This window comes from Lissotriton helveticus, chromosome 1_1 (genome assembly GCF_964261635.1).
Source record: "Lissotriton helveticus chromosome 1_1, aLisHel1.1, whole genome shotgun sequence".
Classification (NCBI taxonomy): domain Eukaryota; kingdom Metazoa; phylum Chordata; class Amphibia; order Caudata; family Salamandridae; genus Lissotriton; species Lissotriton helveticus.
Genome location: NC_136057.1, coordinates 256544040 through 256558096, shown reverse-complemented (window position 1 = coordinate 256558096; position 14057 = coordinate 256544040). Strand labels below are relative to the sequence as shown.

The following is a 14057-nucleotide window of genomic DNA, read 5'->3' as shown; positions in this document are numbered from 1 at the left end:
TTTTTTTTAAATGAAATAGTCATGTCCCAAGTCCTGGCCCACCCAGGGATAAAGGGAAAATTCATGCCTCGAATTTGTAAGTCTATTGTGCTTTTCGTCATGAAAATGAAAACAAATATGTATACTTTTTTACCCTGACAGCACCTGGCCTAGGAGGTATTCCTACCCTGCCCTCTTCTCTTTATGGACTCTAAGTTCTAAAATGACAGCCAATCGAATCTCTGCATGATATCGGGAGGATTTGCGAAGGGTTCGTGCCTCTAAATGTACAATTTTGTTTTTCTTTTAATATCTCAATAGAGATACTTTATAGATGTACACCAAATAACAAAAGGGTGGCTTTCTGAGCCAAGACCTACCTTTCTGCAAAAGTTGGTGTCATTCTTTTCAGCGGTTTGGGCTGTAGTCGTGTCTTAAAATGTCTTTGGGAGTTAAAATGGGAAACTCACTTTTCTTAACCTACCCCCTTTTTCTCGGTCTCTGCCTAACTGATCACCCCAATACCTTTTTTGGATAATTTTGTTAAGATTTGTCAACCAGCGCCAACGATATAGGCAAATTAAAAAACCCTTTTCCTATGGAAACTAGGTCCTAACTAGAACTACCTACTGGCATGCGCCAGTAGATAACTTAACACACATGCTTGCGCATGCTTTTGGTGAGCTGGCTTCTGCATTGGTCTCCTCAGCTGTCATTCAACTTTTTCTTTCACCCACCACAGCCCACATCATACGGTAGCCTGCTGTAGCCATTGGCTTTTCTCGTGGTTGGCGGCAGCATTCTTTTTTTTTTTTATATATATTTTTATTAATTATAACACGAGTAAAAATATACATATCGGGCACCATTCGGAAGAACATACCATAATGGTGGACGGGCAAAACAATTGAGGAAATACACATCGAATACAAGCATCTGAAAGACGTCAATGGCAGTGTAGGGCAGAGGTAAAACAATACGCTACCGTTAACCTAAGCAAACATCGCAGAATCCCGCCCACCCAGAATACAGGATATGAAGACCAGACACTCGATACCCGAATATGATGTATAAAGATCAGGAGAATACGCCACATTTCTTGTGAAGAAGGGAAAAGGGAAATAGAAAGGTCATAGAACAAAAGAAAGTAAAAATAACAACCCCCCTGCCCCCCTCCACCCCCCACCCGGCACCCCTGCGGATGGCTATGACCTAACCCACTAGCAGCGTGCCTGTCGCCCACTAAACTAACCCCAAGGAAGGGAAAAGATGGAGGAGGGAATGTCGTAAAAGCAAACACACCCCCGGTCTCCCATACCCCCCCGCCAGCAGTGACCACCCCAAGATATAATCGAACCAACATTTAGCAAAATATACAAACCAATTGTGGAAGTATAACAAAGCACCACCCAACTCCCAGCACATAACATGTGACAATCCCGGCATTGAGTGAAGCCATATTATCAAGTCCAAGCCCTCAAGGTCAACCCTGACCAGTACGGTATTTCGGGAGAGTCTCTTTCACTCGAACCACCATCACAAAGGAAAAGGCAGAATGTTCAGTAAAGTCCACATCAGTGTTGCAGGATCGACAAAAGGATAGAGGGTCTCGATAGCCACATAACGAGTGAGGGAATGTGTCCAGAAATAGCAAATCTCCCCAACAGTCACTTTGGAACTCGTTACAGCACAGAAGACTGTCCATATCTGTACGAGGCGGCAACAGGATCGAGCAGGGAACGATAGCGACAATCACGGGCTCGCTGAGTGTGAATTGGGGGCCGACAAAGCACAGTGAATCCAGGTTTTGCCCGGGGACCTCGGTCTCAGGCGTACGTTGCACCGCTGGTACCACAGATGTAGTAGGACTAAACGGAGAGTCGTGTGCCGGTCCCAAGATACCGTCCACTTGCACGATCAGTGTCCGGAATACAGCGGTGGATTGTGAATGGAGCGCCTCAATGGCGGCCATGACGGCCTGTAGCGATGGCGTACTTTCCGTCCGCCCCATCTCCTCTCACGAAAAGGCAGAGCAGGATTCGAACCCCGGAGGCCGGCTTCTACGGGGTAACAGGCCACGCAAATCCGATGACAATAATGGGCGCTCTCCGTCGTGCCAAATCGACACCTTCGCCGGCAGCGAGGGCCCCGGCCCGTCAACCCCGGGAAGGGGCAGGGTCTCCGGGCGTCGGACCTCCGAACATGGCAACCGGTGCGGTACGCTGTTGTCTCCACGGTGTAGACCGCTCACAATGTCCGTATCAAACAAGCAGTTCACGATGCATTCCGGCGGACCGGGCTCAGTCCAGGTCCAGCGGCCGTTGTTGATCAACTCCAACCCGGATAGGCTAGAAATCGAGGCCCCGGCTTGCACACGATGTTAGGCCGAGAATGGGAACACGGCGTAACTTTGGCATCCGACAAGATAAAAAGCTCGGGATTACACCTTTAGAAACAGGAATACTTCACAAACCCGGGAGAGTGGTGCGAATTCAGGATTGAGAACAGGATATACGAGCTGCTGGCGGAGGTCGGCGGAGCCGGGAGCTTACGCGGCCATCTTGGTTGCTGGCATAGCTCCTCCAGCGGCAGCATTCTTAATCCGTACATCTTCATATTTGCCTGCAAAGTAGTGTACTTGCTCGGCAGGGCTGGTGAGACAAAAGACTCAACTTTTGTATTTTTACTTTTTAGATATTTTTACCTTTGCGGATGTATTTGTTTTTCTGGTGTGAGGCTTTGCAGCCCCCGACACGCACGCTACTGGGTGCCTACTTCAGATTGAGTTCCTTTATTATCTAGCTAGCAAGCGGCAGCTGTCTTCACATAGTAGTGTAGCGGCCACTTTAAAGAAAGTGGCAGTGGCTTGCAATGTTGTGTGATTGCATTTTTGAATTCCAGCAGAGGTGTCTGCCAATTTTCATTATGCAATCGCTGTTTTCATTTTGAGATGATTTGTTCCGTGTTCGTAAGTGCATTTCACAACAATTGTGCAATAAAAACAAACATTTATTTTCTTTTTTGGGCGAGGCATGGCAGTTCCCGACATGCTGCTGCTGGCTTCAGATCTCTGGCACTCTCATCTGTGTTCCCTGGATAGCAGGCAACAGCTTCTCTTCATGTAGATGGTGTTGTTCCAACTCCCTTATTGCAAGCAAGCCGTGCTTAATAGTGCAGCGGATAGTCCTATGCCTTAGAAAATATCTGGGTGGCGGACTCTTGGGGAGGAAGTTTTAATTATAGCAGATGAGTTTCAAATAAGTGACTATATAGTTTTTTTTATTCCTCAAAAAACCCTTTAATTCTGAAATATTGTTGTTTCTTGGGAAGAGTGTGCTCTGCTTTCGAAAGCACCTTGGAGACAAAACCCCCAACGCTATGGAGAAAACCCATAGATCTTCATCTCCTCCATGGTTTGTTGATGAATAAAGATCCACGGTTTTCCTCTCCTGTGATCTGTGGGGGCTGCAGAATCACACAGCTGCCCATTAGCCAGGGGCTACAGGTGGGCAATTTGCATGTGTGCCTAATTCTGAAATAGAAGGGCTGGTACTTGACTACATCAGAGTCTGACTTATTACGTTCATATATTTATATAAGTGCAGACCAAACTTGAGAGACATGACCCTATCATGAACGTTTGTCCTCGGGCAAGGCACTGCTCTGCTTCTATTTTTATGCATTTACAAGTTCCAAAGTGCAGACATTTTTCTGTATTAGTACTTAGGCCGCAGGCAGCACATCACAGGAACAGTAACCAACAACTTCCAATCTACAATATCTGCACCACTACCTTGAAGAAATTGTGAATTAAATATATTCTCTTTAAAAAATGCTGTTGCACAAATACAGCTGTGGCCAGTGTAAGCACAGGTTTAAGAGTGGTGTATGTGAAACCAGTATTAGCCATGCTTGGAGGTCTGGCATATTGGCTGTCAATGCTTGCTTTTTTTGTCATCAAAAAGGATGCACAAGGAGCAAAAAAAGAAAATATGATATGCTAGATTTTGAAAAGCTCCAAATTTCCATTAAAAATTGAATTTTTTTACCCTGAAATATTTGATAGTTTGTATATTTGATCCATTCGTCTGTATTATTTGTGTATTTTGTTAAGATTCACTTTGTAGAAATTGCATAGGCTGGGATCCCCGGCTTCCACTAGTGATTCATGGAGGGGGGGCAGACTAGTTAAGTGGTTAATACTGCTTCAGTAGACTAGATAAAAAATAATTTTCACAACCATTAATGGTAAACAACATGACATTAAAATAATTATGGAAGTGATGCACTTTAGTCACGAGCATGGTAAAATTGCTTTCTGTAAGTCAGCAAACACAAGGAGATGAAGGACAGAGTGCGGAAACGTTTTAGACACTGACACTGAGTCACAGATCTGGGTTGAATCCATCATGGTTCTTTAGCTCACGTCTCTTCCCCAGTTAAGACCCAGCTATATGCAAATCAGTCTTGACCCTGTCTCTCATGGGAACAGTCCAGCCCAAACTGCAAGCTAGGTCTTCCCTGGATCGGAAATAAGCATCCTGGTACCGTTTTCAGAGTAAAACCCCTCATTAGCCTGGCTAGCTTGAATCCAGTGGCAAAGTGAGCAAGCGACCCACATCTGGGCTTACCCTGCCAACTTAGGGCGAACAAAACAAACTCAAGGAGATGATGGACGGAGCGCTGAATCTTTTCAAGCACTCACCCCAGTCACTGATCTGGGTTTAATCCATCATCGTTTTTAGCTCACTTCTCCTCCCCAGTTCAGACCCAGCTATATGCAAATCAGTCTTGACCCTGTGCCTCATGGGAACAGGCCAGCCCGAACTGCCAAGCTAAGTCTTCCCTGGACTAAAAACAAACATCATAGGATGGGTTTCGGAGTACCACCAACCTCTTCAGCTAGGCTACCTTGAATCCAGTGGCAAAGTGAGCAAGGGACCCACTGGAGTCAAGCTATCCTGGCTGATGAGAGGTGAAACCCCGAAACCAGTCTTAGGATGCTTTTTTCCAGTGGAGGGAAGACCTGGCCTGGCAGTAAGGGCTGGGCTGTTTCCATTAGACATAGGGTCAAGACTGATTTGCATATGGTTGGGGTCAAACTGGAATGGCACAGGGAGCAAAAAAACGATGGATTTAGTCCCAGATATCTGTACTGGGGTGAATTTATGACATTGTTCTGCATTCTGGCCATCAATTGTTCTTTTTGCTCTTTTAAGTAAGCAGCATCCAAATGTATTCAATACAGATTCAAAGTTTGTAGTCTCAACCTTGTGTCCTTTGATGTCTTAAAAGTTGTAGTTCGCATTTTAACTGACCGTTTTTTGTTTCACGAGGGAGCATCCAAAGGTGTGTATTGACTGTGTGATGGTGAACAGTGTGGTCCTTTGGTGGACACAGGCAAATATTGACGTGAGCAGAATTCTTTGTAGCATGGATGACACTTTTTTGGTAAAAGAATATGGGCCTAGTCTTGGAGTCCAAAATAATCCTACCTGATAAAAAATGGAGGTGGGCTTGGACCTTACGTGGACACAACAATGACCAGTAGGTAACTTATACACGTGTCTGGCATGAGTGCATGATTACTGTGTGTTCGGTGTTCTGATTGGCTGAGTATTCCTGACTGCCTGTGGCATCTGACTCTATAGTGTTTTGGGAACTTGTGCACCCCTCTGGCCATGTGTGCTTTATTGGGGTCTAATTTGTATGTAATCTGAGTTTCCTGTTAGCGCGTTTGTCGGCTGGATGCGTACTTCCGGCCTAGGTCGCCGAGCATAAATGACAATGTATTTCTGAGTCTGGAATGATGGAGAGGTCATGTTGGGTGAATTTGACAATAGTGATGCGATTTCTTTCTTACACAATCATTGCGCACCTCAACGCCAACCTTTTCAATATTAACAAAAGTAAGGAGAGCGGCCATGTTGTGCGTTATGCAGAATGCAAAGTGTTTTGAACGTTGCTTTTGTTTTAATGAAATCCGGTGGAGGCTGTTCAGGGCGGGATTGATGTTATTGTGTTTCAACCAACATATTAGGGAAGCTACATAGTATTGGACTCTGTTAACTTTTAGAAACGTATAAGCTGTTGAAATAACCCAGTAATTCAAACAGAACATGGCCGAGAGCAATCAACAGGGAGAAATCCTGCAAGTGTGGGAGCATCAGCAGATGTAAGTGAAGGGATGCTGTTTGCTGTTTTGGAAACTGCATATTTTTTTTGGAACTGTTTATGGGGTTGTAAATAGACCACTGCAAAAAAAGATTCCCAGATTGAGTACTTTTTCCACCGGATTGGGGTGGTGCCCATTTAGATTGTGAAATTAGAGGGACTCAGTTTTAGATTGACGGGTCCATGGAGCAGGATTTTTGTCTAATCACTGCTTAGGCACAGCACATTGTTATACATTCTCTGGTTACCGCGTAGGAAAGCTCTTTGTCTGTTTGAGTGCTGTGATTACCAGTGTGCAGTCTCATTTAGCTGTGTCTTTTTTTCATTCGGACAAAGAGCAAACACCATGATATTGATGCCAGAACTTAGCTCCTCTACCTCTTCTGTTCTTCCAGGTTATGCTTGCAGCGGTCGCAGAACCATGTGACGGGCTACGTGGAGCACAGCAACGGCAGTGTTGTGGTGTCCGCCTCCACCCGGGAGTGGGCCATCAAGCGTCACCTCTACAGCTGCCGAGACGTCTCTGCATGCGAGAACATCGGCAGAGTGCTGGCCCAGCGCTGCCTGGAAGCTGGGATCAGTTACATGGTCTACCAGGCCATTCCTTGGGAGTTCCAGGCCGAGTCGGCAAGTACTGGCAGTTTGTTAGCTGTCTTCTGATGATTGTATGTTTCCCCGACTTCTGTGCTACAGATTGCAAGCCTTCATCTTTTCTTGGAGTGTATAGTTCTCTGTCAAGTTTAGAACACCGCTCTGCTAACTCGCCTCGCGCTAACATGTGCCCTTTATTTTATTCCCTCCCAACTATTAGTGCGGGAGTAATGGCGGGAAAGCTCTTCCAGTGTTTTTCAGCCTCTACTCTGGGAGTTCTTGGAACCCCACATTCTGCACTGCACGTGCACCTGTGCAGCCCCCTCGACTAGTCTTCTGGTGCAGCCCCCTCGACTAGTCTTCTGGTGGTAGCACTTTAAACACCCTCAAGCTGCTGCTGTTGAATACACTTGCACATACAAACACCACCAGCCCCACACTGTCAGTGCGTCTTGGTCTGGCAGATCCTAACTGCCTTTACTATCTGCTGATGTTGCTACATTTTCTTTGCTCTCTCTGGTGCCTGCTTTAACTACAAGCAAAAGCCTTCTGAATGTTAATCCTGCTGGGTCAGTTTCTCTGAAGCTTATGCTCCTACCAGTGTCTGCCAAGTTCCCCCCTTGCTTTAGATGTAGGTGTGAATAGCTTTGCCATAGTTGGTCAGTGTGCTAAAATGATATCTTTTCTTTGGAATCTGGGCACTGTTACACTCCCAGAACATTTCTTTCACACAGAGTAGTATGTATACCTCTTATGGATACTCTTGGTTATTAAATCTGTAATGTCCCGATAGAACATCTAGTTTTTGGAAAGACTTTTAGCGGAACTCTGTAGATTACTGCTGTGATCTCTTCAATGAAGGGGGTCGGAGCTGCTTAAACAGCCTTACTTCAGATGTGCTCCCGGGGACTTGTGCATCCTAAGGCCCCCTCAATGCTCCCAGTTGTATGTCGAACGTGCAAGGATTCCTGCTGCCTCATTCTCAACAAGTGTGAGAGTTCTGGTCTGTACCGATCACAGTAAAAAACAAAAATATAGGTACCATGATTAAATTGATCTCTGCCTCGGTCAGCCAATAGACCGCATTCCTGTCTTGCTGCTCCTGATGAAGACCAGCCACTGGCAAATGCAGTTTAGTCGTGCTCCAATAAGTACGTCCAGCCCATACTGCACTTACGGTCCCTTCTACATGGAAAAAGAAGCAGCCCCAAACTGGCTCCTGCCTGTTGGGCCTCCTCTGGAGGTGCAAGAGACCCAGCTCGTGTCAGTTACATTAAAGAAAGTACACTGGCAGGTAAGCAATCCAGTAGCCGTAGGTGTAATTAAGTAAGTTTATTCATCACAAGTAAGATGGTAAAGAAGGCCCCACCGGGAGCAGCATCCAGCTGCTCAACCCCACTCACTCAAACTGACAACACATTCAAACCATGCATACACAAACCTTCTGATGACATCACCAGTACAGACTGAGCAGCAGGGAAGGAGAAGACCAGAATATAATACATCTCCGTCCTTTAAAACAATGAAAACAAAAGAATGCAAGAGAAAATAAATACTGCATGCCCCGACGATGACAAGATCAGGATTTCAAATAAGCAGTTAAACATGAATGAATGACTACAAATAAAAATTATGGAATAGCAATATACCATAATATAGGAATTCAAACAGTGGAGAATAAGTTAAAATGGAATCTTTAATAGCACCACACCCAAATAACGGCAACACCACTCGCACTAAATATAAAAGTAAGGTGAAACATAACATCTCACACACAACAAGAAAAGAGGCATAATATTACCTCGCACGAAAACAATGAAAAAAAATCACATGACAATTCAACCTGACCATAACCAATGCAGAAACATCACATGACAATTCAATCTGACAATTCAACCTCACATAACCCCCATACCTCAACACAAACCAAACCCTAAATAGCACAAATCATGTCAGTTGGCCAGACTAGCACGAAAAGCAATATACAGGGAACCAATGCTAAAAAATAAAAAAAATGGCGCCCCAAAGAATAACAAAAGCAGGAACGCAGCAGTTCTCAGCTAAGGAACACACCCACACAACTCAGTCCACAAAACGGGGTATAAGACTCCTTAGAACACACACCAGGGTAGAACACACGGCAAGGGGTATATGACTCCCTAAAACACGCAAGTTAAATGACTTTTCAAACGCATACCAAGGCAAAACACACTGCAAAGGGTACGTGACACCCAGCGCACTGGGTACATGACTCCCCGAAACACACACTAAAGTAAAACACACAACACAAGGTACATGACTCCCAGTGCACGGGGTACATGACTCCCCAACTTAATGTACTCAAGTTGCAACCCCCAGCACAGGGTACATGACTCCCCAGCGCACGGGGTACATGACTCGGCGAAACGCACCAAAAAACACACGCCGAGGTAAAACACAAGCATGGTGCACACATACATTCCACTAAGTATTATATGGAGAAAAAAAAATGTGCAAAGTTGACATAAAATAAGACATAAGTGGCACAAATGGCAGCAAGATAAGCACAGCGTAAATAGCGAGATGTTATCATAGAGAATATGATGCAAAAGCTTGTTATGAGACAACACTTTCAATGCAAGTCGTAGGAACAAGTTCTGTACAAAAGGCAAGTTTCAAAAATGAGATAACAGTGCTTTGACTTGAGAATAAAGACCCACACTTTGTGAGAAATAAGACTAGAAAAAAGCAGAGCACTGGAAGATTCCGATACACTAGTGGTTTCAAACACAAGATGAAGGCTCTATATGAACAACACAACACACTAGCACAAATGTGCCATTCAGAAAAGCATTCCCTGCAATGTAAAATGCAGACTACAACATTGAAACTTGACGTGCAAGAATAGATACACGGTATGCCCAATAGATGGCGCTCAAACACAGTAAAAAAGAATTGACAACCAATACGAAAAAAAACCTCTCAGGAAGGTTTTACATATTCCTCAATCAAGGGTCCAGATGTTTCAGAAAATGGAACCATAAATAACGTATTTTAATAAGGGATGGAAAGTCTTACTGCAGAAATGTCGCAAAAATCTTATCAGTCACCAGACATAGTACAGAACACCCAGGAGACACGAGTACTGTAAGTAGGAGAAAAGTCGTCATGACATCCATTGAGATTTGCAGCTCGTGAGAAGAAGATAGTCCTGCGTGAAAGGAAAGCGGGCAATCAAACAACGAAACAGGCTTAAGCGCTCAGTCATGCGTAACCACGACGCTTTTTGACGCTGCCGTGACTCGTGTGGACATCTGAAGAACTCCCGGATCTTCAAAATGATGCATGTACGAGCGCATCAACAATGCGTAGACTTGACGCTTCGTGATGATGTTGTGACCTGAGGAGAGGTGTGCCCATAACTGACAACGCGTTCTACAGAATCACCTATATCGTGGTAAGATTCTGTTGCGTCCTCATTCAACACACAGCTGGCAAAGAAGCAGGTCTCCAGCTGAATAAAACGACTGTTGGAGAACAGGGTAGGCAAAACTCTGTACGAACTGTCACACAACCTTTACCGCGAAATGGGAATAGTGTGCAGGGTTAAAACTTTTTACAATCCCAGTTGTCAGCACTTTACTTTGGGGCTCGATGTTGGTCAAAACTTCTCAAAATCCCAGTTGTCAGCACTTTACTCTGGGGCTCGATGTTGACCCCTGATACCGCATTTGAAATTCCCAGTTTCTTCAATCATTGCTCAAAGTCGCCAACTCACACAAATTGCAGAAGAGTTGAAAGCATCCATCACCCAAAACCTCTATGCCAAAACATCATTATTTTTCATCGGGGCTCGATCTTTGCTCCCTACAACACACAACTTGGTCACTTAAAACTGGGACCCGATGGTAGCAATTAAGGTGTGAATTATGACACTAGGGCTCGATCTTTTCCCCGACATATACAACAATTATCACAGGACTAGCTTTAGAGCTGGGTATGGCAGGTTTCCAGACATAACAATAAAACACACGAGAGGTACTACAGGTCTGAAAACAGAGAGATAGCTGGAACCTAATAGTGTCCCATTTTATGCCCAGACCACAAAGTTGATCCAGAGAGATAACATTGTTATACCCAAGAAAGTGAGAGAAAGAGAAGATACAGTCAACATGTTTCAGCCTAGAAACGGCTTTCGTCAGGACCTCTAAGGTGCTACTGCAACACTTACTTTCAGTGATGTGATATGTGATCTACACCCGCTTTCCAAATGAAAAAATTGGTGTATCTTCTCCCTAATTGGAGGGAGAGAGAACCTCACCTCACCTGGCCACTGCTCAGGATAGAAGGAGGCCACGCACTCTCCGTCGTTGCCTCGGGGTAAGAACTGAGCCGAGGGGGAGGCCTGTTGACCGAATAACATATCTGGTGGGTAGCAATTCCTTGCATGCTATCATTATACTGCTTTTTAACCATACCACTTTGATGGTCAGACCTAATAAAGCTTCTTATGACATCAATGTAGGTATTTTTAAATCACGTGGATCATTTTCCTTCCTTTTCTTCTTTTGAGCACTGCAACTTCTAGCCCCTCCCGCTCATACACTGCCATCTGTTGGTTGAATGTTTGATCATTGGGTCCGACATTAGGCAACCTCGAAATTCTTTTCTGAGGAAGAGCCTACAGGACACCATTCTCCAACACAAACATACCCAGATGACGAGATTCCACTTATGAGTGGGCTGATGGGTACTTTTTCCTCAGACTCTGTATCTTCTCTTTCTCTCACTTTCTTGGGTATAACAATGTTATCTCTCTGGATCAACTTTGTGGTCTGGGCATAAAATGGGACACTATTAGGTTCCAGCTATCTCTCTGTTTTCAGACCTGTAGTACCTCTCGTGTGTTTTATTGTTAAGTTGGGGGACTAGGTACTAGTTGGTCTATAAAAATATTTCCCCTCGGACCCTCCACCACCTTTTTGGTTTTTTGTCTTTAGGTTTCCAGACATACCAGCCACGCAATGTCCAACGCCCAAAACATACCTCTGTAGGTAGGTAGATTTCAAACATTAGATGTTACAAATCTTCTGATCTTAAAGCATGTAGGCTCACAGTAGTCTGGCAGATTTCAAACCACATGAAAATCAACGCACAAAATATATTACTGTAGGTTGTCTGTTGTAAAAGACACCGGTGGGGCATCCAAGGCGTTGGTTAGCTCTTCAGGCTCAGCTGGCTTCTCTGCAGTTTCATAGGTTTCTCAAATTTTTCACGCGTGGTTCTTTAGTTCCAATCATTGCCACTGTTACATTGAAGAAAGTACTCTGGTAGGTAAGCTATCCAGTAGCCGTAGATGTAATTAAGTAGGTTTATTCATCACAAGTAAGATGGTAAAGAAGGCCCCACTGGGAGCAGCATCCAGCTTCTCAGCCCCACTCACTCAAACTGGCCACACATTCAAACCATGCATACACTAACATTCTGAGGACATCACACATACAGGCTGAGGAGCAGGGAAGGAGAAGACCAAAATATAACGGTGTCATGTGGCAAAGCTAGCGGAGGACCCACGTCTGGGTGTACTTCTTCATATTGGAGACCCACGTCCGGGTGTACCTCTTCATATTGGGAACCCACGTCTGGGTGTACCTCTTCATATTGGGGACTCACGTATGGGTGTACTTGTTAATATTGGGGACCCACTTCTGGGTGTACCTCTTCATATTGGGGACCCACGTCTGGGTGTGTACCTCTTCATATTGGGGACCCATGTCTGCAGGTACCTATTTTTATTGGGGACCCACGCCTGCATGTACCTCTTTATATTGGGGACCCACGTCTGCATGTGTCTCTTCATACTGGGGACCCACGTCTGCATGTACATCTTCATATTGATTGGTGGAACGCGTGAATTAGGTTAAGCCCACCGGCCATTACTTGGGACTGCATTCCACTCCATCATTTTTGCCCAAAAACCCACACTTGACAGACACCAGGCATGGAATCTAACCTGGTCCCACTCCAAAAGAACAATCCAAAATGAATTGCCAGAGAGGCCCTGGTCTGGCAGGTTGATACCCCGTGCCGAATCTAACCTCCTGTGAAGCACTAGACCTAGAGCTATGGATCCCCTCATACCTCCCTACCAGTGCTCTCGTGATCTGCCATGAAAAAACATGTTCTCATTATGATGTCCACATCTTAGCTATTGCACAAAACTGCACACATACAGGGCTCATTGCTTTTATTCTAGAACCGAAACCATTCCCCCAGACATGCTTTACCTGTTTACTGGCTCTGCTGCCCTTCCATTATTTGCCATCTTTGTCTTTTCAGTATTATAATGTTTTCCTTAAAAAGCAGGTTTCTAACATTGTGCTTTCTGTTCTGTTTGGCTGGTGCATCTTGCAGGTCCAGCGCTTCCGCAACGCCATGAAAGAAGGTGGTATTGTCCTCAGTGAGCCACGACGAATACACTCATGACACCGCCTGTGGGGAGTAGAAACAATGACTCTTTAGTGGGGACATTATTTGGCAAACGTTTTCCATCAACAAACGACAGTATGAACATAAACCCTTGGAAGATGGAGCGAATGCCTGCTAATTCGACCTTTGTGCATTAAAGAGCTCGGGTAGTAGAAATATTTGCTTTGGAAAGAACAATAAAACTACTCTCTGTCCAAAGCATATCACTAAAGTCGATTCAGGACTTCTCTGTGCTAATTGTTTTCTATAAAAAGGAAAAAAATAGAACATCTTTGGCTCGTGTGTTAACATGATTTCTCAAGGTGGGCTGGTCATGTCAGGTGCACGTTTGTGTGTATTTGACAATCTTGGTTTGCGACCTAGTACTGCAGCTGAATGTTTGCTGTGTGCTTCCGGACTATCCTCCTTGCCTCATTAAAACCTATACTGTAACACTCTGACATCTACAATGGATCCCACCAAGATATACCTCAGTGTAGCACTACACAGTGTTTCACTTTGCAGGGCTTCAAGTGGGTTTCAAAAAGTGTTGGAGGGCGGTCTCTCAAAGGGTTGTGGCCTATGCATTTAATGCTTTGGCTTAAATACGCTAACTACATTTTTGTTTTCTCAATCGTGTGCCCAGTGTTTTGGTGCAAGATTGAGTAAAACGTGAAATATAAACAGGAACTAAATCTCTGATATACGTTATGTTATGTTATTAAAGCTTTTAAAGCGCACTTATACCCAAAGTTGTCCTGGCACTAAGCACTATCTAACTGGTTTCCATAGGTGCGGCGGCTTATTCAGAAAACAGCCACGTATTCAGCCCCTTCCTAAAGGACAGGTGCTCAGTAGAATTCCTA

General features: G+C 44.7%; 1 protein-coding gene across 1 annotated transcript in view; it reads left to right on the top strand.

The window, feature by feature from the left end:
- MRPL18 (mitochondrial ribosomal protein L18) overlaps positions 1 to 13481 on the top strand; it is a 58348-nt gene extending 44867 nt beyond the window's left edge. The window contains exons 3-4 of the mRNA XM_078666015.1: positions 6549 to 6780; positions 13138 to 13481. Coding sequence (XP_078522141.1) covers positions 6549 to 6780; positions 13138 to 13209 — 304 coding nt within the window. The 3' untranslated portion in view covers positions 13210 to 13481. The remainder of the gene's footprint in view (positions 1 to 6548; positions 6781 to 13137) is intronic.
- Positions 13482 to 14057: the final 576 nt, after the last annotated feature.